The sequence below is a fragment of the Coenobita brevimanus genome, chromosome 62 (assembly GCF_032717465.1).
Source record: "Coenobita brevimanus isolate Jiangsu-jjx chromosome 62, ASM3271746v2, whole genome shotgun sequence".
Taxonomy (NCBI): Eukaryota; Metazoa; Arthropoda; class Malacostraca; order Decapoda; family Coenobitidae; genus Coenobita; species Coenobita brevimanus.
The window spans coordinates 4,078,014-4,105,908 of NC_137015.1; the positions used below are offsets into that span (position 1 = coordinate 4,078,014).

Here is a 27,895-nt window from a genome sequence, read left to right on the forward strand (position 1 = left end):
CTCATTCCAGGAGTGTTACTCATAAAGTCCTGTCTATTGGGCCGTGAAGGACCTTGAGAAAAAAGAAAATATCTTGTGGTTGAAGAGAAGAATGGTTGGCAAACATCCCGGACAGCAGCTTATTGCTTTGTTAGAAGGGGAGTTTACCGAGAAAGTATTATCAGGGCAGTGGGATACAAGAGAGTTGCACGCTATATTTCGGAGCCTGACCTCTGCTACCTCTGTAGCCGGTGGGGGTACCTGGCATGAAAGTGTAGTGCAACATACAGGTCCCGCTTTTGTGCCGGGAAGCACAAGGGTAACACCTGTCTGGAAAAATTCAAGAAAGGTCAACATTTCAATCCCAAGTGTTGCAAATGTGGAGGGGAACACAGTGCCCAGCGTCCATGTTGTTATATATGTGTATGTTTTAAGTACAATCGCCCTAGGGAGGTCTCTCTCTCTCTCTCTCTAGCATATATATATATATATATATATATATATATATATATATATATATATATATATATATATATATATATATATACTTCATGTAGATAGAAATAGAAATAAACATTAGGCAGTTTAAGATTGATTTCAATAAAGATTTACCTGTACGCTAATTATAGGGTCATATACGGTACGATAATTTGAACACTCGTATGATATTTTTAGTCTGGGCAGAACATCCTCTCTTTCTCTCTCGAATGTTCAATTTTTACGTTCTCGTGTATGTTGCTTTTTTTTTTTTTTTTTTATCCAATAATATAAATCAACATTACACACAGGGTAAAATAGGGATGTATTCATAACAAAGGGAGGATGACTGACAGAGCCAACAGCCCAGTTAAAGCCAGTGGTCAGTTGTAAACATGGCGGACGGTAGTAACAATCACTATTCGAGTTCTGACAAGGAAGATTCAAATAGTCAAGATGACACAAAGCAACAGACACCGAATATATTTAGAAATGACGGTTCCTTCATGGAGATGTTCAAGAAGATGCAAGAGGACCAAAAGAAGAAAGAGGAACCGACTCCAGAGGAAGGGAAATCTGCTACCGAGGAGCAACAGAAGAAGTCGACTTTAAGTTTTGTAAGGCCAGGCTAAGATAGCAGCATTTCATTATGCTACTTATTGCGTAATTGGTCCACAGAAAATTTTATATTTTACACGCCATTTGGTTTGATATGATTTACCGTGTACCGATGTTTCTGTTGCCTAATTGTAACCAGATAAATTGATTCTCCAGCTTAAAAATGCTGCACCAACATTCTTTGCAAGCAGTTATTGAATCATATTGTTTTGATATTTTTGTTGTAGACATTTAAGTTACTGGCATAGAATCTTTACAATTTAGTTTTGCAGTGCTGAATGAGCATCTAGTACCAGTGCTTAACCTAACTGCTTCAGGTAGTCTTGGTTTGTCAGTTCTCTTACTAAGAATTTGAATGATCTAGGTGCAGCTGTATAGTACTTTTGAAAAAATTTCATGTCTGTGTAGACCTAGAAGGCCATCTAAGTAGCAGTGGAACTATTGGCCAGAATTCTAGTTTTGGTCATTATAACTGCCGGTATAGTGTACTGTACAGAATTTAGAAATTATGGTACAGTATTTTTTATTTTACCATTACATCCAACTAATGCCACAAGAAAACCACTAGGCCTGAATTATAGAGCCTATAATTCGGAGTGACTACTCTTCTATAAATGTACCCCAGAGAGCAGTTTTAATTCCCTTAGAATATCTGGGAGAAGGAGGGAGGTGAGAAGACAGGAAGAAATCAGTAGGATAGAAGTTGTGGAAGCAATGAAGAAAGTTAAATCAGGGAAAGCCCCAGGGATTGATGGAGTGTGTGGTGAAATGCTGAAGCATGGGGAAGAGATAGTAGTAGAATGGATGTGGAAGATGTGCAGATTGGCCTGGGAGGAAGGTAGAGTCCCGGAGGATTGGAAGTCAGGTATAATTATTCCCTTGTACAAAGGAAAAGGGGAAAAAGAGGTGTGTGGTAATCATAGGGGCATTTGTCTTCTTAGTATAATAGGAAAAGTGTATGGTAGGATACTTATTGACAGAGTTAGAGAAAGAACAGAGAAATTAGTTGGAGAAGAACAGGGAGGCTTTAGGAAGGGAAGAGGTTGTGTAGATCAGTTATTCATTCTTAGATCTTTAGTGGAAAAGTTTCTAGAGAAGGGAAAGAAGTTGTATGCGGCTTTCATGGATTTGGAGAAAGCATATGACAGGGTGGATAGACAAGGATTGTGGAAAGTGTTAAGAATATATGGAGAAGATGGGAAGTTGTGGAATGCTGTGAAGAGTATGTACGATGGTGTGAAGGCTGCAGTGCGTGTGGATGGTGAACTAAGTGAATTGTTCTCTTTGAAAGTTGGGTTGAAACAGGGATGTGTCATATCTCCATGGTTGTTCAATCTGTACAGGATGGGGTAATAAAAGAGTACAAGGTAGGGTAGTGGATGTTGGAGTGGCCCTGGTGAGAGAGGATAGTGTTTGGAAACTCCCTGTACTGTTGTTTGCAGATGATACTGTGTTGTTGAGTGAAGACAAAGGGGAGCTGCAAGGCTTGATGGATGAGTTTGGGAGTGTGTGTAAGAAATGGAATCTAAAGGTGAATGTAGGGAAGAGTAAAGTGATGGTCTTTGAGAGAGGTGAAGTCAGTGAATGTACAGCGAGGTTGGATGGTGAGGAATTGGAAAATGTGAGTACGTTTAAGTACTTGGGTAGTGTGATGAGTAAGGATGGAGGTTTGGAGGGTGAAGTGTGTGAAAGGGTACAGCAGGGAAGAAAGGTTGCTGGTTCTTTGAAAGCAGTGATAAGAAACAGGGAAGTGAGCATGGAAGTGAAAAAGTTACTACATGACAGTATTGTGATACCAACTCTAACATACGGTAGTGAAGCTTGGACGTTGTTGGAAGGACACAAGTCAAGAGTGAGAGCAGTGGAAATGAGTTATTTAAGAGGAGCCTGTGGAGTCACATGGAGAGACAGGCTGACGAATGAGGATATAAAGGAGCGTTGTGGTGTGGATGTGGATGTGATAGGAAGCGTTATGAGGAACACACGGAGGTGGTTTGGCCATGTGGAGAGGATGGAGGGTGAAAGACTGACAAAGAGAGTGTATGTGAGTGAGATGGAGGTGGAAAGAGGGAGGGGGAGGCCGAGGATGAGATGGAGGGATGGGGTGGAGAGGTATATGAGAGAGGGGGGTGTAAGTTGGGAGCAGGGCAGTGAAATGGCGGGGGACAGGGCAACTTGGAGGCAGTTTGTTTGTGGCCACCCCAAACGGGATTGAGGCGTCTGGCAATAGATGGATAGAGAATATCTGGGTTTGTTTACATTGGATATGTTGTCATCTTACTTGTAGAACACCATTTCTCCATGTCCTTCACAGACAGGGTTAGGTGTCATGGAGGTAGGTTGGTTAAATGCCAGAACAGATTTTTTAATGATTATTGTTCAGAGTAAGTGATTTCTAAATAATTCCCAGTAAATATGGAGGCTGCCATTCTGACCCTCTGTAAAGATGCTAGTTTAATTAATACTACAGTAAACCCTCGATATAACGAACTAATTAGGGGGAGGGATGGGTCGCTATATCCAAAAGTTTGCTATATACGTTGGGTCGGTATATCCGATGGATTGCCAAACTCAGTTCGCTATATAAGGGGAGTGGTTTGGTCCTATGTGCTCAAACATAAACAGACTCTATGAAGTTTACATGGAGAATTCAACGGTTTATGAAGTTGTACATGTAAATACAGGGCTCTTGCTAACTGCCGATGGATGCGAGCTATTTGGCTCCTAAGGTTTCAGATTTACAAGCCAAATAAATTTTTAGTAGTCAAACTGACTACGAGGCAAAATATTTTACGAGCAATAAATATGTATATTTATTTACACATTGTGATTATTAGAATCATATAATGAGGTTTTAAACATTGACAGTGACAAAAAAAGGAAAGACTTAATAATCGATCACAATGTGCTTGAGATTTACTTATTTTGTAGTTTACTGAGTTTTGAAGTGGATGTATTTTCTCCTCACCAAAAGGCGACTTGCATGAAAAATTTGTTCGCCGAAGGGAAAAAATACTCGCATTTGCAAGCAGTGGCCCACCAAACAAGAGCCCTGAAATACAATACTGTATGTAGTTGTATGTATAAACACAATACCTGTAATAAGAATACAGTATAGTGTAGTACTGTTACAGTACACTTACTTTGCCAAGAAGGGATGCTGTTGTCACTGTGGGCTAATTCCTGAACTTCCTCCTCATTTAGCGACTATTGTTTACAAAATCCAGGGGAAGTTCGGTTGCGATTTGGCCATTTGTAATATCCAAAATTTGCATTACTGGGGTTCGTTATATCGAGGTTTACTGTACCGTATCTCTAAAAAAGGTTAATTTCCCTGGGATGTTTTTAGAAAAAAATTTGCTTAGAATTATTGGTAAAATTATGCAGGCCTGTTACTTTTCCCAGCATAAGTTTGGTTCAAAGCTAAAAATTAGCCACAGTTATGAAGTACCGGTACAGTATTTATGTGTAAATTTGTATGGGTGTTAATTAAGAGCTTTGTGGTGAGGAACTTGTTGAGCGAAAGTGTGTTAAATGAGGAATAGTGGTGGCTGTGGTGCTGTATATACATTATGTTAAAGTCAGTATATAATATAGATCATACTTCTTAATGCTGTGGAAGAACATGGCACCCTTTATCTCCTGAACCAAAACACCTGTGCCTCCTCTGAAATCTTATGGGAAGGAGGGGAGTAAAGCATTTTACAGTACAATGAAATACATATAAGCAGATCAGTAAGGCCTCATGAGTAGGATAATATTACAGAATATAATATCCATATAGCAAAAATGTAGTAATTCTGGAGGTGCTATTCTGTACAATAATATACCTATCTATCTATCTATTGCCGGACACCATAATCCCATAAGGGATGGATGTTTGAGTTTTACGGAGAGTGGCACTAACCCTCCACCATCCCACATGTTGACATGTAGGAAACACCTGTGTGCTATATGGTTACCACCCAGCATTGTAAATGGTTCCCTGGCTAACATGAAACCATTTGGCTTGTCACTCAGTGTAAAGCCACTTGAAAAGGAAAGAAGATTATGAAAAAGTGACGGGAAAGATGGAAGAAATAGGAAGAGAAGAGAGCAGACACAGAAAATGAAAGATAAAGGTGAAGGAAGAAGTATACAGCACTGCATGAAGTGAGTAGATGGTGGTTGCCTCCATCTACCACCTAATAACACTTTTGCCAAAATGTTCTGAGTACCTGTACAGTACTGATCTTTGCATTACTGTATTTATGGCAGGACTCTGCTGTACTTTTAAAACCATACTGTGAGATTTGAACTACCTGCTAGTAGTTTCTTTTACCGGTATTTATTTTTTAAAAGATTTTTGAAGTAGCAAATTTCAGTGGTACTTGGGCTGGTAATCCAAATTTTTAGTGAGAATTAGCACTGACTGAAACCCCACTGAAGTGTATGGGTTCAAGCATGTTCAGCTCTGTCCCTTTGTTTTTTTTATGAAGTTTTGATTTCCATTGGAACTGACATTTTATCGTGTATAATTAATCTCTCCAATAAAACTTTACCCTATTGGCTGACCTGTCTAGAATGGTAGCTCTGGTTTCTAAAATTTATCAGAGTTGTCACACACGGTTAAAGTTTAAATGCCATTTTAAAACTGATACCCGGCAATGTAGTCATTTAGTTGCAGGGAACCATTAACATTAGGTACTTCACCACAATTTTCATTACCATAGTTATCACATTCAGGCAATCACTTCATGACAGAAAACTGATTGCAGAGCTTAATCTCTCTCTCTCTCTCTCTTTTTCATGAGATTGTTTAAGGCAAACCTTTCATAGTGAAACGGTTAATGAAGGTTAGGTATCAGTAACCTCTCCAATATGAAAAGCTTATCCTGAGCATCATAAACTTGCTAAGAAGAAGAAGAAAGAAAAAAGTGAAGGAATTAATGGTATTCTCAGGGACAATGTAAAAAAAAAAACAGCATGAAGGGATTAATGGTATTCTCAGGGGCAGCATAACTAGCCTGGAGGTGGAAAGGACGCTGACTGCATGCAAATGTGTGGTTTTCTACACCAGACCGTATTTGGGGTGGCATAGGAAACCTTGTACCTTTGCAGTTTATTTTGCTTATTACACTCTGACATGCATTCTATGGTGTTTGCTTTAAAAATGACAATAGTTTCCATCAATGACTTACAAGAAGATACCAAGGTGTAATAAGCAGAATCAGTGGCAGTGGAAGAGGTGTTGCAAAATCTCCAGTTCCACTTAGAATATACAGTACAACCAAATCAGTATTGGGTAGTGACTGGCAGAACCTTTATGGCTGCAAGCCATTACTCTTACAACAGCTTTCAGCAAACATGGAAATAAGGATGAATAAGTGATTAGAATCTTGTCTGGGAACTTTGATTTAAAAATGAGATTTAGGTGTGAAATGGATAAAATATATATATATATATATATATATATATATATATATATATATATATGAGGTGTCTAGAACCAAAGGGGCACTGGCGCCAAAATGTACTTTTGAGTTATGACGCTTTAAAGTTGTGTTTATGGCAACGTCATAACCAGATGGCAATAAACAAACCTTTTATACATCAAAAAGATCATCAGCGCCTATGCTGTACATGCAAAAAAAAAAAAAAAAAAAAAAAAAAAAAAAAAAAACTAATAATAACTGTAACCACAAAATATGCAGTAAACCAAACCCCCAATTTATAAGTGGGCATAATAACATATTGTATAGATTTAAAAACATAGCAGAAAAAACATCAATGAATGTATTAATGTACAAAACTTTATTAACTGAAGATTCCAGTTCACTTAATATTAATAAACGAATAATTATTACTGTAATTTCACGTTTTTGACAACTAAAACTGAAATCAATGCAGTTATTATTTTTCCTCTACCATAATAGATTGAAATAATAACACTAAAAAAAAAAAAAAAAGTGTAGTGCTTAAGCAAATTGAGAAGGGGCAGTGGGGGGTTAAATGGTGTGGTCGTCATCTAGATCGACATCCAACTCTGCTTCCTCGGTGCCACGCCCCCTCCTGCTGTCTCCCCTCACCACCTTTTTTTCCTCTTCCTTTCTACCTTTTTCCACTTCTCCACACACTTCTGACGCTTATGAGAGGTTATAGGCACCACCTCTTCACTGTAACTATGTGATGAACTCATCTTGTCACCCCCCCTTCAACCCCAATAACAACAGCTCATCTTGTCACCAATAATCCACGATAAATGGGGTAAAAATCCAATACGTAATAATTATACACCTCAGTGAACACGGGAGGGAAGCCTCGCCGACACACCAGGCGTGCCACACACTTGCTGATTGGCTGCTCTGGGGGAGTGGCAGAGAGCGAGAATGCTGATTGGTTTGGGCTGTGTGGCTTAGATGCCTGCCTGCTCTAATTTGCTCGCCCGGCAGCTTGGACAAAACCACGTGACTTTGAGCCCTTCTACCACTGTCCAGAAGGCCGAATCTTGTATGGCAACCAGTGCTATCACAGAGAAGAGGGTTAAGCCTGTTCTCTCCCCTACCTAACTCAAAACCAGTACATTGGCAGGGATGCCCCTGTGGTTCTAGACGCCTCATATATATATATATATATATATATATATATATATATATATATATATACAGTAATCCTTCCAATATCCGACGTAATAGAGCCATAGGCAGGTCCGGATATTGGGCCCCAGCTTATGGACTTGTACTTATGGACCCTAACTCAGAGAAACACCTATACAACTCCCTCTGGACATGCATAGCACCTATTTAAGACCCAAATCACACCAATAAGGGACATAAAAGACTGAAATAAAAGCAAAAGAATCATAAAATGAGGTTTTTGAGGTAGGTTCATACAATATCCAACACTCTGGGTACTTACAAGTCCCTGGCTCCTGGACTGGTACTTATGGACCCTAACCTAGCCTAACTCAGAAAAACACCTTCCTACTGCACATGCATAGCTCCTAACACCCTATTCACACCAATAAAGGACATTAAAGAGTGAAATGAGGTGTTTGAGGTAAGTATAGTATGGAAAAAAGTACAGTATGAAACATTTTGCCTACTTACAGCAAGTCCATGGCCATCTCGATGAATTACCGCCTCCTCTCGGACTCTGAGAGTAAGAAGGATTTCCTGAAGCACTTGCAGTACACTGTTCATAAAGTCTTGCACTGAACTTAGTCAATCGCACTCAGAAGTCCGTTCTCTTCACAGTGCGCACTCTTGTCTAACTTATGCTCCATTGTAACTTACTAAGTGTTGCACTCTGCACTTTAACTTTTCCCACTCTTCTAACCATTTTCTAAAGCAAAAACAAACAAGTCTATTTACGTTAAATTTAGTTCAAAAATTGTCTTTTCACTCACAACTGTAAATCCTTAACACAACGCACTGTTTTTTTCACTGCACAACACTGTAAATTCCCGTGTGGTCTAGTGAAGAAGTTCTTCTGTTTAATCACTGTCAGAGTCTGAGAGTATCACTGGCAGGTGACCTAGGGGTGCGTCGCTGGGTCGTGGTGATGGTGTACCCACTGCAGACGACTCTAAAGATAGACGCAAACTCCCGTCGAGCGGTGACTCCAACGTGGCTGATGTGCTGGGCTGTGGCTCGGAGCATGAGGGCCTGTCTTGGGGAGGCAACGGAATGGAGCCAGGGCTGGGCACAGCGGGGGTCACGGGCCTGAAAAAACTGTCAATCGTTGATTGACGCAAGGAACGACGATTGTGACGATTGATGATGTGCTGCCTGAAAACACGCAGTTCCTCCACAAGTCCCAAGGGCCCCATCTCCCTGTCGCAGTCCGGGTGTTCCAGGTAGTCGAGAACGAACTCTAGGTGTTCCCGGAGTGTGCTCAGCTTGGGGATGGCTGGAGTAGTGTCATGCTGAGAGGAGTCCACATCATCATCGCTGTCCTTGTCGGAATCAAGCTGGGTACTGACACCTGCAACTGAAGATGCGATCTCGATATCAGACAATGTCTGATACCCAGGATCGCCCTTGTCGTCATCCAACCACTCACGCACATCATCCACATCAACATTGTCGCCACGCATACGTAGACGTGCATGGAAGTCATCCACGTCAAAACCTAGGAAATTGTATTTCACATCCGTTCCGAGAAGCAGACTAGACCAACCATTTTCTAGAGTCTTGACAGGGACTTCCTTCCATGCACTGGCCCAGTTGTAGATTGCAGACTTGATGTTGTAGCGGCGAAGGTTTTCCAAAGTCCGCTGGCCTCGCGTGTCCCGTCCCTCCCTGCGCTCGTCCTCATCCTCGAGAACAACCATCACCTCGTCCAGGAACTTCCTTCAGTATAGGTGCTTTGTTGCCACGATCACTTCGTGGTCCATTGGTTGGATGAGAGCAGTCGTATTAGGTGGCAGAAACATGCACCTAATCCGGCCATTCTCAGCCACCAAGTCCTTGTCACATGGGTGGCAGGTGCATTGTTGAGGAGAAGGAGGGCCATTACCTGGTCGCGCGGGATTCCCAGTGTCTTTGTCTGGTAATGTATGACCTCCTTGACGAAGTGGCGGTGGAACCAGTCTTTGAAGATATGGGCTGTAAACCATGCCTTCAAAGAATGGTACCAGATGACAGGAAGGACATCCATCACCCCACGAAGACACCGAGGCTGCTTTGCACGGCCAACAATAACGGGCTTAAGCCGGTGCATGCTGTTAGCATTGGCACAACACAAAGCAGATATCCGTTGCTTGGAGAGCTTGTGGCCAGGTACACGCTTCTCCGTCTCCTCGGCTAGAGTGTTCGTTGGCAAAGAGTGATAGAATAAACCAGTTTCGTCAGCATTGTAGACTTGACTTAGAGTGAGGCCCTCCCTGTCGATCAAGCCCTTCACCTTGTACCGAAACTTGTCAACTCCATCCTTGTTAGCGTCCAAAGCTTCGCCGTGAGCTTTACGGTTGGTAAGGCCATGCCGTAACTTGAACGCGAAGAGCCAACCCTCGGATGCCTTGAAGTCTAGGGCATCGTGAAGCCTGGCGAACTTCTCAGCAGCAGCCTTCAGCTCCGTACCACGTACCATCACACCAGCAGCACGTTGCTGTCAGTACCAAATCAACGTGGAGCAGTCGACTTCAGCAAACTTGGGAGTAAACGTCACCTTCCTCTCCATGTTGCGTGTGCTTGTCGACGAGAAGTCAGCCGTGTACTGTATGAGTTTGTCTCAGGATCTCTTGATATCGAACAAAGTAGATCGGGCCAGGTTGAACTCGCGGAGGATGCGGGAAAAAGACCACCCCGCATCTACTTTCTCCAATATCTCCCGTTTCTTCTCCAGAGTCAACACCACTCTCTTCCTCTTCTCAGGCGGTGGGGCCATCATCACACACAATAATAAGAGGCACAAGAGCAGCAGGAATGCCTGCAGCAGATAAGATACCACCACAAAAGCGAGCACGTGGGCAGCCATGATGACGAGCGTTCACTCGCGACGAGAGACAGGCGGAAAGTGGGGAGGATGCAGGGGCGCTCTAGCGGACGTCGGAGGAATGACGCGCCACAACAAAGCTGTCCCGCGCGCCAAGTTCAAATTACGGGCGGGAAAAATTCGTGTTTTTTTCTAATTTTTTGCGGTTTTCGGACCATTTTGGGAATATTGGATCCCGGGACGATTATGTCCGGTTAGTGGGGATGTTTGGATATTGGGCGTTTGGATATTAGAGGGATTACTTTATATATATATATATATATATATATATATATATATTATACTTTAAAGATGGTAGGGACAGATATAGTGTCGGGGCAACCTTTTCATTGAATGTGGCATTGGCAACATGTAAGACATGTAGTTTACTGGTACTACTTGTCATATTATGAGAGAACAAGTACCGTGCTGTATCAGTACAGTGCCCTCTCCAATACCACGGGAATATGTACCCAGACAGCACCACTCAGTAGGACCGTGCGTCATAGGAACCATATGCTTACATGTTAAAGGGTTTCATGGGACCCAAGCCAGCTTCAAGTTCACCATTTTGGGTCATTTTCACGAGTTTTTCAGGACATTCACCTATTTAATAAACATACAAACACCGCAGTATTCTTCACCTTGAATGCAAGATGTTGTCAATCAGGCTTTGGCGGTATATGCAATCGCTGACACGACAGAGGAGGAGGAGAAGCAGCATTGTATACAAACAGACGAAATTGTCCAGGGACCCTGTCGGTTCAAATTACCTCAATTTTTCAATGAAGGCAAATTCAACAGCCCTGGTCCAGGAGATCTGAGCAGAAGCCATTGTACTGTACAGAGGTACTGCTCTTCTGTGTTGTGTTCGCCTCACGTGGTGTGTCTGGCAGCCAACTCGACTGAGTCCTCAAATGTAAATACATTATTTTTTTGACCTAATCATAGTTTTCTTCAGTGCATGAAATATTTACTCTAAGGCTTTCATAATTAATAATACTGTACTTATTTAAATATATTAACCCCTTCATGCACTGTAAGTTTTCTGTAAGTTTGTGTGACATGATCAGAGAAAATGCCGCAAGGGCAGGCTGGAACCTCGCTCAAAGGAAAACATGCCCATGGATTTCATTTGCCTCAGAAATTGGTTATACAGTAATCCCTCCAAGACCCGACATAGCTAATACTGTAGAGCCAAAGGCATGTCTGGGACTTGGGAAAATGCCTCTTGGACAGGTACTTACAGCCTAACTCTGAAAACTACCTAAGTAACTCCCTGCCAGATATGCACAGCACCTATTTAAGACCCTGTTCACACAAATAATGGACAGAAAGCATGAAATAAATGAAAAGGAACCAGAGAATGAGAAATAAAAGGTAAGTATGGAAAATATTTCGCAGTGTACAGGGTGCTTACAACATGTCTGTGGCCATTGTGAAGATTAACATGCCTCCTCTCACACTCTGACAGTACGATGGTGCACCTGAAGCACGTACAGTGATCCAGTGTTGTACCGCACTTAATCCTTTGCACTCTGAATTCTAATTTCTTGACACTGCACATTCTTTTCTTACTTGCACTGCACCTGAAGCTCACCAGTGTTGCACTCTGCACCTAATCCTTTGCACTCTGAATTCTAATTTCTTAAAACTTCACATTCTTTTCTTACTTGCTCTGCACTTGAAACTCACCAGGGTGGCACTCTGCACTTAATCTTTTGCACTCTAAATTCTAATTTCTTAACACTGCACATTCTGTTCTTAATACTGCACAACACTGTAAATTCCCATGTGGTCTAGTGGCGAGTTTTTGCTGTTTATTCACTGTCAGAGTCCGAGCGTAGGTGTTGCAGGCAGCCAGGGGGCGCACTGCTAGGACGTGGTGATGGACTACCCACTGCAGACGACTCCGAAGAAAGCTGCAAACTCTCACATCCAGTGTTGACTCCACCGTGGCCAATGTGCTGGGCTGTGGCTCGGAGGTGGAAGGCCTGTCTTGGTGAGGCAGTGGTGTGGAGCCAGGGCTGGCCACAGCAGGGGTCACGGGCCTGAAGAAAGTGTCGATGGTTGATTGACTTAAGGAACGGCGATTCTGGTGAGTGATGATGTTCTGCCTAAAAATGCGCACTGCCTCCACAAGTTCCAGAGGCCCCATCTCCCTGTCGCAGTGAGCTTGGGGATATGGGCCTGAAGAAAGTGTCAATGGTTGATTGACGTAAGGAATGGCGATTCTGGTGAGTGATAATGTTCTGCCTAAAAATGCACACTGCCTCCACAAGTTCCAGAGGCCCCATCTCCCTGTCGCAGTCAGCTTGGGGATATGGGCCTGAAGAAAGCGTCAATGGTTGATTGACGTAAGGAATGGCGATTCTGGTGAGTGATGATGTGCTGCCTAAAAATGCGCACTGCCTCCACAAGTTCCAGAGGCCCCATCTCCCTGTCGCAGTCAGCTTGGAGATGGCTGGAGTAGTGGTAAGCTGAGAAGAGTCTTCATCATCCTCTCCATCCTTGTTAGAATCTTCAAGCTGGGCACTTGCATCTGCAACTGAAGATGCGATCTCGATATCAGACATGACCTGATACCCAGGATCACCCTCGTCATCCAACCACTCATGTACTTCGTCCACATCCACCTCGTCACCAGCTGCACAAAGACGTGCATGAAAGTCATCCACGTCGAAACCTAGAAAGTCGTGCACCATATCGGCACCGTGAAGCAGACGAGACCAACCACTTTCCAGAGTCTTGACAGAGACTTCCCTCCATGCACTGGCCCAGTTGTAGATGACTGACTTGAGGTTGTAACGGCGAAGGTTTTCCACAGTCCGCTGGCCTCGCATGTCCTGTCCCTCCCTGTGCTCGTCTTTGTCCTCAAGAATAACCATCACCTCATCCAGGAACTTCTGACGGTACAGCCTCTTCATTGCCACGATCACTCCTTGGTCCATTGGTTGGATGAGAGCAGTCATATTAGGTGGCAAAATCAAGCATCTAATTTGGCCATTCTCAGCCACCAACTCCTTGTCGGACAGATGCGCAGATGCATTATTCAAGAGAAGGAAAGCCTTTATCTGGTCACATTGGATTCCCAGTGTCTTCGTCTGATAATGAATGACCTTGACGAAGTGCTGCTGAAACCATTCTTTGAAGATCTTGGCTGTGAACCAAGCCTTCACAGAATGATACCACACAACAGGAAGGACATCCATCAACCCATGAAGGCACTGACGCTGCTTTGCGCAGCCAACAATAACGAGCCTGAGCCGGTGCATGCTGTTAGCATTGGCGCAACACAAAGCAGATATCCGTTGCTTGGAGAGCTTGCGGCCAGGTATATGCTTCTCCATCTCTGCTAAGGTGTTCATTTGCAGCGAGCAATAGACCAGTTTCGTCATTGTATACTTGACCGAGAGTGAGGCCCTCCCTATCGATCAAGCCCTTCGTCCTCTGCCGAAACTCCTCTTCTCCATCCTTGTTGGTGTCCAAAGCTTTGCTGTGGGCCTTAAGTTTGGTAAGTCCATGTCGTAACTTGAAAGCGAAGAGCCAACCCTCAGATGCTTTGAAGTCTGGGGTAACTTGAAAGCGAAGAGCCAACCTGCAGATGCTTTGAAGTCCAGGGTAACTTGAAAGCGAAGAGCCAACCCTGAGATGCTTTGAAGTCTGGGGAGTCGTGGAGCCTTGCGACTTTCTCGGCAGCAGCTTTCAACTCCGTATCATGCACCAGCACACCAGTAGCATGTTCTTGACAGCACCAAATCAGCATGGAGCGGTCGACTTCTGCAAACCTGGGAGAGCACGTAATCATCCTCTGCACATTGCGTTTGGTCTTCGATGCGAAGTCAGCTGTGTACTGGGGGAGTTTGTCCTGGGATTTCTTGATATCGAATAAGGTAGAGCAGGCCAGGTTGAATTCTCATAGGATATGGGATGTCAACCATCCCATGTCCACCTTCTCAATATCTCCCTCTTCTTCAGAGTCAGAACCATTCGTTTCCTCTTGTCGAGCGACGGGGCCATCGTCACATACACAAGTAAGAGGCAGCAGAGGAACAGCAGGGCCTGCAGCAGGTAGGGCAGCACCACAAAAGCGAGCATGTGGACGGCCATGGTAACAAGCATGCACTCACAATAATGGGTAGGCAGGAAATGGGGAGGAGGCAGAGTTGCCCTGCTGGATGTCGGTGGAACCACACGGCAAAACCCAGCTGTTTGGCGCCACGTGCCAAGTTCAAAATATGGTTGAAAAAAATGTCATGTTTTTTTAATGTTTTTTGGCCATTTTTGTTTTCCGAAAGCCCGAGCCCAAAATGTCTGGGAATTGGGGTGTCCGGGACTTGGGTGTCTGGGTCTTACAGGGATTACTGTATTGGTATAAATTGTGTACCATCATCCATGATGTTTATACAGCATGATAAGCTAATAAATACACACAAATATGATGAGTAAAAGTACTGTGAAAGTACCAAAAAGCAGTGAGAGTACTATTGTTAAACAGTGAAAATAATTGCCCAAAACCTAGTGCAAGCTTTTGCCTGCACAATGCAAGAGCTAAGCATATGTCTAGATGCAAAATTTCATGAGCTTTCATGTGGTGCTGTCAGAATTCCGATATGACCAATAGTTTTTTAATTCACAAAAACCATGCCCCCCCCCCTCCACTGAAGCTGAGAGAAAGCTAGCTGTATGAGAGTGTTGGCCCTGAAAGAGACATCTTCTCCTGTGATGCACCAGATTGACTTTTGGTGAATATTTTTGTTCAAAATTGCCTATTCGACATCCCTTCAGACCACAACTGATTGTGACTCAAAACGAGTCACGGGTTACCCTTCAGCCTAACACTATTCTGATGCATTTTGAGTCATCGTGTGCAAGAGGGTTAAGTATCCTGTGATAGATGTTTAGTGCTAAAACGCGAAATATTCTCTTGAGTCGCCTATTTGGTGACACTGTTCTGTACCTTGATGATGGGCAAGAATCCGTCCAAATGAATTCCAAGCTTGCTGAGGATACCGTCAACATTTACCATGATATCATGCCGATTTACTCTCATTTCCTTGGCAATCCTCATACAAGGTACCATGTGATACCCCTTTTGGTTGGGGGGGGGGGCACACAGAGCACGAATACAGTCAGCGTGGGGAGAGGGCGGGCTGAGACGGAGAAGAAATGCTCAGTGGACCGTGACGATACACCGCTAGCAATATGTCATTTCCTGACAATCCACGTTGTGTGTATCTTTTCTGCATAGTAAAATTTTGAAACACAAACAGGTGCCTCCCGTGTTCTATGACTTCCATGTTCTAGGATTGCGCATTGTAGGAAAGCTGGCTGTATGTGTTTGCTGCTGTTGGGGAATGAGTGGCTTAAGCATTTTTAAAAGATTCACATAATTGTTATTTTTCATAGCAGATGTTGCCATGTATGGATTTGATATAAATCTGAGAGAGATAGAGGGAGAGAGAATCACCAAGTACAGGCTGATAAGGCCCCTCAATTGTACTGTGTGTAATGACAACTTCTGGTCGGCATAATTTTTGAGACAGCATATTTTCAGTATTCGCAACACTGTCACAGTTCTGATGGGAATTTTTCAAAAACAGTATACCGGTAGTTTCTTCTTGCTATATTCTTGTGTGTCTATTTTGTGCTTTGCAGTTTATAAGAAAAAGAAGCGCTGTCACCACATAGCTTACATTAACAGTAGCCAGATGGCTGAAGTGTAACAAGGAGAATAAAGCTGCTACATGACATCTTGAGATATCGCTACTAGGATCTGATGTCCCAAAACTTGTGGAAAGGGAAGTTTGAAGGATGTACTTTCAGTACCAGTGGAGTGTAAAATTGTTTTTAATAAACCATCCATCCATCATACAATCCAGTATTGCCCTATCAAGGAATAATATTTTGCACCATATAAGGAGGAGGGAAAAATATGAATTGTCATTAACTATATTTTGACCAAAGTAAATACAGTACTGTGCATATTGTTTTCTTAATATCAGGGTAGAAAGACGTCAGTTCAGCACTAATGTTAGATAATGAGCTAAAATAGTGCCTCCACACAAATATGATTATCTATTTTGTAACTTATGTGGTGGCCGAGTGCTTCATATCAGCAATATTAACCCCTTTTTTATGTTGAACACTTTTATACTGAATTTTTCTTATTGCCAGACAGTTTCAGTCTGCATAGGAGACCTGTTGTAGTAGAGAAAGTTAAAACAAAGGCTCTTATCACTAACATCGCTTACAGATACTGACTAAGGTTATACAGTATTTAGAATATAACACAGCAATATTGGGTGACATTATCAATATTATCATAACCCTGCTTCACTTTTATATATATATACAGTAATCCCTCCACTATCCGATGTAATAGAGCCAAAGGCATGTCTGGAAAGTGAGTCCATCTGGATAGTGGGCCCCTGCCTCCTGGAGTGGTACTTATGGACCCTAACCCAGCCTAACTCAGAAAACCACCTACATAACTCTACCAGACATGCATAGCACCTATTTAAGACCCTGTTCACACAAATAAGGGACAGAAAGTATGAAATAAATGAAAAGGAACCAGAGAATGAGGAATTAGAAGTGAGCATGGAAAATATTTAGCAGTGTACAGGGTACTTACAGCATGTCCGTGGCCGTTCGTTACGAAGGTTAACCCACCTCCTCTAAGGCCCTGGCAGTGGTGAAAATGCTTTTGAAGCACGTACAGTAATCCAGTGTTGTGCTGCACTTAATCCTTTGTACTATGAGTTATAATTGTTTAACACTGCACATTCTGTTCTTGATTGCACTATGCCAGTTTCAACCGCCAGTTTCCACTGTACATAATCTTTGCACTCTGAATTCTAATTTCATAACACCGCACAACACTGTAAATTCCCATGTGGTCTAGTGGCGAGGTATTGCAGTTTATTCACTGTTTATTCACAAAAACAAGCACGTCCGGCATCCATTGAATAAGCGTCTAGTCAGGATGGTAGTTAAGTGGTAACTGGGGAGGGATGGGGGAAGGCAGGAACAAGCACCAAGTGTAAACACAGCTGTTGGGCGCTGTGCACCAGTTTCAAAGTACAGTTGAAAAAATGTCAGATCCCCCCCCCCCCAAAGCCCAGGCCCAGAATGTCCGGTAAGTGGGGAGTCCAGATAGCGGGCGTCTGGATAGTACAGGGATTACTTATATATATAGATAGATAGATGTATATGAACCAAGAAACAGGGAGAAATCAGAAGCATAGAACTATCAACAGAGTGGCCTGTGAAATGGGTCACACAGTCACTTATCACCCAAGTCTGCTTGGCATTCCTCATAGGCAGATTTAAGAAAATAAAAAAATAAAAAATAATAATAATAATAAATGTGACCTAGATTACCATGGGATAGTTGTTGTGCATCACCAGGTTAATAAAATAGTTCAACCCATCATGAGCATATGCATACAGTGAGTCCTTGATATACGAAAGGGATAGGGACCAAAAAACCTTTCGTAATTCAAAATTTCGTATGTCGGAACGATTTTCCCCATTGAAATATACATATATATAGGGGAATGCCTCCCAGGACCCCCTCGGACCCCCACCTAAACTTCACCCCCCCCCCCATTAAGAAGTAAGCAATACCTGTATACAATTGTAGAGAAGGAGGTGGCCATATTCTTGTACATCTCCTTTTTCTTCGTCATAGTCCCAATGGTGGAAACAGCAAGGCCTAAAGCACGCCCAATCTCCGAGACTCCCTGCCCCTCATCATGGGGTCTTATAATTTCCAATTTCCTTTCCAGAATTAGAGTATGGTGCTGCTGCTTCTTTGCAGCAGGCTCCTCCAATGCTGGAGATGATGCAGGGCGCTTGGGAGGCATGGCGAAACAATACGAAAAGGTGAAGGGCTGCGAATATATCCTCATGTACAGCGAGGCTGTGAGGAGAGGAGGGACATGGACTCAACTGAGAAATGCGCAAAAATTTGTTTACTAGGAAGGGGGTAGTTCGTTTTCTCTCGGCAAGTGAGTGCGGCGCTATGCACCACGCCCATTTTGAATTTTTCGTAGTGTATTCCATTAACCCCTCCAGAGCTGCCGGCCTTGAACAACACTTCACTGTTTCGGTGTCAGTGATGTTGAATTAGGGCATTATAAAAAACTGCGAACAATTACAGGAAGGGAATGAAGGTCACTGGTGTGTCCACATGACCCTACTCTACCATCCCATCAGTCAGGTGTTCTCTTCACCCCAGATGTATTCGCCGATGTTTACATGCTTATGTTACATGCGCCATAATTTTGAGTAAGTTTCAGCAAGAGAACATAATTTACCACCCTCAAAATAGTCAGAAAAATATAGAAGACAAACTAGAGAAATATGAACTGAATTGGTAAGGTCTTTAGGCTGTACGCTTACACGAAAGATTATGGGTCTTACAATTTTAAGAGATGATATGGAACAAAAATGTTTGCTAATCAGAAAAAAATTACTCTTTCATCCCACATGTTCTCATAGGTTAGCATTCATTTCCACATTCTTCGTTCGGTATCACTCTTCCCAATATAGTTTGGACCGACTGAGCACAGTTATTTCTGCTCCTTAGAATTAGTGTACATTTACTGCTAATTCTTTTGTTTGTTCTTATATGTATGTGTGAAAGAGAGAGGACTGATACAAACAATAATGTATTCCATTATCGCTTTCATAGCTGCTGGCCCTGAACAACGTCTTACTGTACTGGTGTTAATGATGTTGGGTTAGGGTGAACCATAAAAAACTGCGAGCAATTATGGGAAGGGAATGAGGGTCACTGGTGTGTTTACACAACCCTACTCTACCACCTCAAGTAGTCGGGCATTCACAGTTCACTTCATCCCAGATGTTTTTGGCCGATGTATACATGCTGATGTAACACGCATCCTAATTTTATTAATTCTTACACAAATCATAGCAAATCACAGAATGGGTTTAGGGGAAACAATTAAAAAAACAAAACAAAAAAAAAAGCCAGGTGTGCTAGACGAGTCTTTTCACATATGTATGAAAAAGAAACTGATTTTAGAACTTTGAAAAAATGGTCCCAAGGCCGGCCACGGGAGCACGCAAATATCTGAACCCACAGCCAATGAGGGGGCTAAATGTACATTTTACTTTAAGCAGTAAAAGCACCTCACCAAATCAGTTCTTCCCAATACTGTAGTCTGTTATATTTTTCAGATTATTTCTGGGTCAGTAAATGCAGTAAACGTTTCTTATTAAATCTGTTTCCCCGTCATTTTTAGCTGTTCCGGTTTGACAACTCTTTGTTTATTTCGTTAACATAATGGCGGAAAGGACTGGTCTTCTCCAAGTGTTTAACTAAACCTGGCCTCACCAAGCTTATCTGTACCTAGTAATTTTAACCTAACCTAACCTCCAGTTGGGAAATTGGGAAACGATATCCGCCTTTGAGCACATTGAGTTTCTTCCACAGCGCTGGAAACGATCGTAGGGGAAAGTGACGATAATAATGGGGAGGAAATTTTTCAGCAAGAAAAAGTAATATTCCAAATTGAAAGTTGTCAGAAAATTACAGAAACAAGCTGGAGGATTATGAATTGAATTGGTAAGGTCTTTCTGCTGCTTCAAGTGTACAATGAAAGACACAAGTATCTTCCCAAAGTCTGACGAATATAGCGTGCAAAAATCGAACCATTTGAAACACGCACTAGTAGAAACAGGGTTTTCATAGTCTTTCGCCTGGTGTAAATTTTCTTCAGACTGAACTGGGAAGATAGTTGTGTCTTTCATTGTACATTTACCGGTAAATAAATCAATCTAACAGTACTTATGTTTTGTTTCCGCCAGATTGCTCGTGATTTCAGACTATTCAGGCACTTCTTCACATCACATAGTCTGGATAATCGGGGTAGCTCTGCATTTCCTTTCATATCGAGTATCGATTTTCCTATAATTTAGACAGATATTTTCATACTGTGGAATTTGTCCTATATTAATCGAATTCCTGCCATCGAAAATTGGTACTTCGGGTTTTCGTATTTCAAGGACTCACTGTACTTCATCCGTGTGCCTCACTGTCATGTCTTGTTCATAATTACTGTCCCTTACTGGTACTTTCTCACACATTTAATATCCATCCATATTCTTGGCTTTCCATGCCTTTTCCCACCTTGGATACATCCTTTTCACCTTTCTATTCATATCCACTCACTAAAAATGAGGCGTTTAGTTAAATAACGATGAACGTGCCAAATCAGTGTTTGAGTTAAACTGTTAAAAATTTGTTTCATTATTGTAGATGGGGGCACTCACCATCCACTCACCCAATGTAGTGCTGCTTTGGATGTCTGCCCTTCACTGTCTTCCTTCCTCTTTTGTCTGTCTCTCCTTCATTCTTTCCTCTTCCTTCTGCCTACGGGTGATGTCACACTCTCTCTGCTGTCTTTCCTTCATTCTTTCCTCTTCCTTCTGTCTGTGGGTGACTCTACACTGGCTGAGAAGCCAAATGGTTTCCTGTACACCAGGAAACCATTTACTATGCTGGGTGGTAACCATATGACCAGATTATGGCACCTGGTGCTTTAGTGGGTCATTAAGGCGCTCCAGTCGGATTGAGCATGTGTAGGTTTATATCCAAGGGGTGGTTGGGGTTTATTGCTCACAGAATGCCATTCAGGGATGAGTGAGGCAGGTCACTCTCGTCTAACATGTCAGGACCAACTTGCCTAGGTCCGGGCTCCTATGCTCCTCATGGGGCAACATAGGATTTGATGATGGATGGATGGATGGTAACTGATTAACCAGTAGACCAGTTTCAATAAACATTGCCTCAAAAAACAGAGCTGATAAAATACTTTATGACATATAAGAATAAAATACAAAATACCTGTACAGTGTATGATACATCAGGTTATAATGCTGTTCAGTTATTAACCCCATACCATAGTACCTCTGTGAGAAAAAAAAAAAATAATAATAATTTGAAATTAGCCACAAAAATGAAGAGAAGGACAATTGGCAACCCATGTACAGTAGTGCTGCATGTATTTATTTGCTGGGGGGGGGGGTGAGGATTAACTGTAGTCCAGTATATCATTGGTCTAGTGCCTTCCGTTCATCACTAACTTGTTCCAGATTAGGTCCAGTGCCTCGCTTGTCAGTTTCCACTGGTCCAGTTAGTCACTTTGCCGAGTACAGAACGAACTCTACACTCACCTAAACCATGTATGGTGAGGAATGATGATTGACAAACATCGTAAGTCACATTGGCATACATGACACAATAACTAATCGTGTGTGACTTGCGTGACTTATGGCCCTTGACACGAGGCTGCTTCATGGGAACACTTTTCACATGGCTGGCAGTGTAACTTTTGTCTGTTATAATCACTCACTACCCAAAAAGCTGTAAATAGATCACTCACTTTATCATTGCCCAAGTTGTTGAAGCAAAAATGGGAGAAATGGAGTTCCCCCGAGCTAAGCCCTGTATTGGACTATATAGCCCCGCTAGGGTTACAGGAGCGAGCTACCACTCCCAGCACGGCAGCCTGGGCGAGGCTCGAACTCGCAATCCCCCGATTACGAGTCCAGCGCGCTACCACTGTGCTACTGCGCCCCCCAAGTTGTTGAAGCAGCCACACCTACAAGGAGGACCGATTTTCTTAGCTGGTACTTCCTCTTTTGTGCTATAACTCACATATGCTTCCCCAGCATTTCATTTTTGCATGGCAACTGCACGTTTCCAAGGAGATGGATCATGTTTTCGCTTCCGTGTATGTTCAGGGACCTCCTGGCCGTCATCACTATGCAAGTCACTTATGTTGCGATGTAAATCACTGTAAATCCGAGGTGAAAATAATGTAACAAACCAGAAGTGCATTTTAGTGGCTTATAGTGTAAACCAAACTGGGAAGGGCAGGATCGAGCCACACCTACCAGCCAACACACCCACTAAACATGGCCACTGATTGGCTGTGACTGCGACATCATGAGACCCACCGCTCATTGGCAGCCTGGAGGAGTGCTCGCAGGCATGTTCATCTTTGTTCCACTGCAACTTTCCTCAGGAGAGACACAGGCTATGTGTACCAACTTGCAGCAAGTTGGGACAAGAATCTATCTTGTTATGTAGGACTTTTGACCATGTTGTAAAGACGAACATGTCATGAAAATGTTTCCACTGGATAGAAAAATGGTGAATGAGTATTTTGCCACCTAAATCTCGACTCTAAATATTTGGCATGTTTGTCATTATTCGACTAAACACCTCACATGATCATATCTTTTAAGTAGGAACTCCTACCCAGTCATCAGGACTTCCATACATCACATCTTCCATTTCTTTTATACCCATTCCAACCTGTGCATTCCACATACCTCTTTCAGATAGTCTTATTTCCACAGTTCTCATTCAGGACTTTTCATGCTCATGTCATAAAATGTCGTGCATGACATAGTGCAGTACTTATTTCAGAATGAAGTTGAAAGTGCTGTAGGGCAACACGTATTGCATTAGCATACCGGTATGTGTCCATTGATGTAAGCACTTTTTAGTATAATTACAGTTTAATGGCATTCTGACAGTGCCAGAGTATCATCTCCTTGCTTCACACCCATCCTGTGCTCCACAACGCAATACTGTATTATTGTTCTCTGTTGTTATTATTTGTCATGTCTCCTTAGATTCTATTTTTTGCAGGTAACAATGGCTTTGTCATCATGAAGTGCCTGTAGAAGTTTTATATTCAAATATTACTTATTTTGCACATCCATTTGTATTAACACAACTAAATTTAAAGTTCAAACTACAGCATTGGTTTCTAATTCTTGATATGCAGTAATGTGTTTGCATTTCTTAAATCCTTGTTGGTTCAAATGGATTTATTCCTTCATATCATCCTGAATTCTTAGCTTCCCTTTGCATAAAATCAGGTGACAACTTTTTTTTTTTTCCCAAAAAAGATGTGTCATAAATGAACATTTTATTTAAACTGATTACAAAAAATGATACAGCTAAGAATTCAGCCCCTAACAACATGGCAAGTGTTGGTGATGCCTCGAAGGTGGAGAAGGGGCTTGTGGCGTGCAGCTGTCTGTAGTAGCACCACACTAGGCCAAAATGCAGTCAGGAAAGCCCAACGGCCAAATTTGGCTCTCCCACAGAGTAGCGGTGTGGCGGTGAGGGCCAGCTGTCCTCACGGCTCAGGCAAACATCAGTAAGGTCCCCCTGGACTGGTGAGTCTTATCAACAAAATGGGCTCAGTCTAATGGAGGTGAGCTTGTCTCTCCGCAGGTGGGCAAGCGGCGGGGTGGCAGAATCCTGGCCACTGGCATGGTCAAGAAACAGAGGAAAGAACCAGAAGGCCCAAAGGTATGCCACTGACAGCTGCACTTGTACAGTATTTGTACAGTGTCTTATTGTACAACACCTTAGTTATCTTTCATACAACTCTAGTGATATAGAATGTGAGAACATAACCAAGCACTTGCACTGCAAGCTGCCTTGTACCTTGTTTAGAGTAATAGATGTTATTGTACCTGGGGATTCCATTCCCCACTGCAACTTGTTCTCCTATCATAGATATACAAGAGTGAGCAGTGCTATTGGTCTACCCACCTCATGAATAAGGGAATGTGATTAATAAGAAAGCAGGGTGCCACCACCATAATAAGAATTAAGTCCACATCAGTAGGTAGAAGAAAGTGTCCATAGACTGAATATGATGGTATATTTGAGCAAATCTGACCATGTAGACTGTCACATATACTGAGGTTCCTTAGCAGATTGTATCTCAGAAATGCAGTAATTAGTTTCGAAAAGCAGCATTTGGGTCTGATATCTGTGCCTAAATAATCCAAGAAAAAGCTGTACCATAAAAGTTGTATCTGAAGTCTATGATATACTGTTAATATAGTAATTTTACGAAATACTGTGTAAAGATTAAGTACTTTATTACATCTGTGTACAAGTCCTTTGATTTTATATCCAGGCATTTTGTAGGATGCCACCATAACCACCATTTTCTAGCTTTCTGGTATAAACTGCTTCCTGTGCATCTGTTGGACTTTTTGCTGGTATTAAAATATCTTTCAGTATGTTATTAGGTTAACTGAGTCATTATTGGTATTCCTATTTCATTATCAGTATTGTATATTTTTGTTACTGTATTCATGTTAATGAGTAGATTATTTTATACCGTATTATTTTTCCCCTCCCCCTGAACCTAAGCTTTAGTTGTTAATTATATCACTTGACAGTCAATGGAACTGGACATAGGAAAATTCTATAGTTTAATTTTTGTAACATTTTGAAAGGTACCAAGTATGTAAATGTGCTGTAAGCTGGGGTCACTGGTTTATTTTTTATGTTGTTTTATGGTATGTTTTTTCTCATGAATTTGCAAAACGTTTGTTTTATGTTGAAGGCTAAAGGATCAGACATTAAATATATTGTACAGTTGATGTTTGATTTAATGAGGTATCAGTATGTGTCACCAAGAACCCAGCAGACACCAAAATCTACTTTTTCTATTAAGAGATGTATACATTGTGTCTGAAGTTGTCTATCACTGGTGTTGCTGGACATGTGTAAGGCCTATTTTATATAACAACCTTACCATGTAGTGATTCTGGACATTCTAAGGGTGACTAGACACCAAATGAACTTACAAGGAGAGGGGGGGGGGGGAAATGCATGCCAAAATATGAAGACCATGTAAAGCATTACCAGAGAAGGTACATGGAACATGAAAGCTGAATAAAACAAAGCACAGCTGATTGCCAAAGAAACATACTGCATTGTACTGATTGCCAAAGAAACAAACTGCATTGCTTGAGTAAAATCTTTCATGCAGTATTTCTGGTAGGGAACTGTGCTTCACCTTCCTTTTACTGTAGCTGTGTAGGTTTGTAGAGGAACATTAGTATGGTAACTCATTCCTGCATTAGTAGTTATTGGGTCGCTAGTAATGTTGTTGGTACTGTACTACAGTAATTGTATGATTAGTTAGGACAGAAGGCAGTGTTGCACTTGGATTAAAAGGTGCAACCTCTCATTTCTTTAACCCATTCAGCTTGGGGATGTCTTTTTCATTTTGTTCAAGCCATCTTCAGCTAAGGATAGACTTTTCAGTCAAAAGGGGTTAGGTGCAACCTTAATACTGTAAACCTATGAATTACTAGAGGTCATTCCCATGATGAGTAAAATCACCTGGTAACAACAAAGATAAACTAAAAAGGACATCACTAGGATTCAGGGAGTTACATCCCCTGAAATAGTGGTCATTATATTGTCATGGAGTTACATCAGTACGCAGCAGATTATTGTGTTGCTGTAAATTTTAACTGTCCAAACTCACCTCATGTCAAAGAGTTTTCACATACTTCCAGTGAAATAAAAGCACCAGACAATCTCAGCATTTCAAAAGTACAACACAAGATTCTAGTATTTAAGGATAATAATTTTATCTTTTAAAAATACTCTTGTAATGCTCCCCTCAAGAAAATTTTTTTGCAATGTTTTATTTACTAATTACATTTTAGATTAGCAGATGTTTCTTACTCATGAAAAACCACAAAATTAAGACAACATTTTTAGTACCAAGAATACATTGCTGCTGCTGATGTGTTAGCTGTAAAGTCATCAGTATGCAAAGATTGTCTGGTCACCTCATTTCACAGTATTTATATGTATATGTAATCAAAATCCATACACTTTCCAATATGGCTTTATCATTCTTCCAGGATTCTGCGGCAGAAAGCGGCAAGACTGATGCTTGGTCACAGTACATGAACGAAGTTCGCAAATACAAAGAGCAATCGTGTGAAGAGGAGGGAAAAAGGCGGCCATTGGTCAAATGATTCAACACTCCTTGGAGCCATATCTCACCTCTACTCCTTCAGCCTTTAGTACCTGCCTGATTCCTTACACTACTTGAACATCACAGCACTTGGAAACTGTGATGAGTTAGTTGGATAGGGTTATCTTCCTTTGGAAGTGAATGAAACTTATAGCACTGGTTATCTTGTGAGAATGTGAAAAAAAATATATATATATATATAGCAAAGTGAATTTAAAGCTAAAACAAGCTAAAACTTATAGCATGAACTTAACTATTTATAAGTACAGTAAGGTTTGTATGTGCTTGATTAACTGTTTGAAACACTAGCTTCTGTTAAATATTGGTTTCAGTATTTACATTTTAAAATATAAGTTCCATACTGCAGGATTTATAAAACTGAATGTAATTAAATTACACCAGTAGTCTATGTATTCTAAATGAATGAGTTATTGGAAATGTTAATTATAAGTATGTAAATCCCAGTATCACACTGATGATAAACATCATTGCATTGCTATATATACGGTACATATATAAATGTATCCTGATATGCGTACACATTTGAGCAGATATCAGTCTGCCAAGAAGTTGGGAGTTTCCTGTTCTTTTAGAAATATTCAAAAGTTTATACTGTTCTGATGCTTATTCTTACCAGAACATGATGGTATCTGACTTTTCAAACTTAAGATCCCCATTTCAACCCTGGCAGTGTCATTTTACATGAACATGAACTATATATATATATACATATATATATATATATATATATATATATATACACACACACACACACACACACACATACACAAAGTATATACCGGTTTGTGTTAGGGGGGGCGCTCACCATCCACTCACTCGATGTAGTGCTGCTTTGGGTGTCTGCCATATACACACACACACACACACACACACACTCACACACCGCTCGTTGGTGCAGTGGTAACGTTCTCGCTTGCCAACTGGTGGACGGGAGTTCGCGCCTCGCTCAGGTTGCGAAAAGTTTCACTGATGAAGTGGGTGGTTACTGTCCCCCTTGAGCAAGGGGACGGGTGTGTGTGTGTGTGAAGGTCACAGCCTTGCCCTTAGATCGGACTATATGAGCTCTCAGCTCCCTTCCGGGAGGGTAAAAAGCTGACGATCACGACCATCAAGTGATCCTGACCGACCCGGTGAATTACAGTATACACCGGTTTGTGGGGGGAGGGGCACTCACCATCCACTCACTCGATGTGGTGCTGCTTTGGGTGTCTGCCCTTTCCTCTCTTCTTTCCTTTCTCCTCTCTCTTTCTTTCCTTTATTCATTCCTCTTTCTTCTGCCAATAGGTGACTTTATACTCCCTCTTTTGTCTTTCTTTCCTCTTCCTTCTGCCTGCGGGTGACTCTACGCTGAGTGACAAGCCAAATTGTTTCCTGTACACCAGGAAACCATTTACTACCCTGGGTGGTGACCATATAACCAAATTATGGCACCTTATGGTTTAGTGGGTAATTAAGGTGCACCAACTGGATTGAGCTCATGTAGGTTATCC

At 41.9% G+C, this 27,895-nt stretch overlaps 1 protein-coding gene across 2 annotated transcripts; it reads left to right on the forward strand.

Moving 5' to 3' along the window:
* The first annotated feature begins 805 nt into the window (after positions 1 to 805).
* LOC145403976 (telomerase RNA component interacting RNase-like) lies at positions 806 to 27,001 on the forward strand. 2 transcript variants are annotated; one of them, XM_080275576.1, is made up of 3 exons: positions 806 to 1,073; positions 23,819 to 23,896; positions 26,269 to 27,001. In XM_080275576.1, exons 1-3 carry the CDS (start codon positions 852 to 854, stop codon positions 26,383 to 26,385), a joined length of 417 nt encoding a protein of 138 aa, XP_080131702.1. In that variant the 5' UTR covers positions 806 to 851; the 3' UTR covers positions 26,386 to 27,001. The 2 variants fall into 2 exon arrangements, with proteins under 2 accessions (XP_080131702.1, XP_080131703.1); XM_080275577.1 differs by lacking the exon at positions 23,819 to 23,896.
* Positions 27,002 to 27,895: the final 894 nt, after the last annotated feature.

Bases quoted from the DNA above. Each gene is read 5' to 3' on its own strand.
- LOC145403976 (XM_080275576.1), top strand. From the start codon at position 852: ATGGCGGACGGTAGTAACAATCACTATTCGAGTTCTGACAAGGAAGAT. The intron at 1,074-23,818 runs GTAAGGCCAGGC...GTCTCTCCGCAG, and splicing joins AGAAGTCGACTTTAAGTTTT to GTGGGCAAGCGGCGGGGTGG. The intron at 23,897-26,268 runs GTATGCCACTGA...TCATTCTTCCAG, and splicing joins AAGAACCAGAAGGCCCAAAG to GATTCTGCGGCAGAAAGCGG.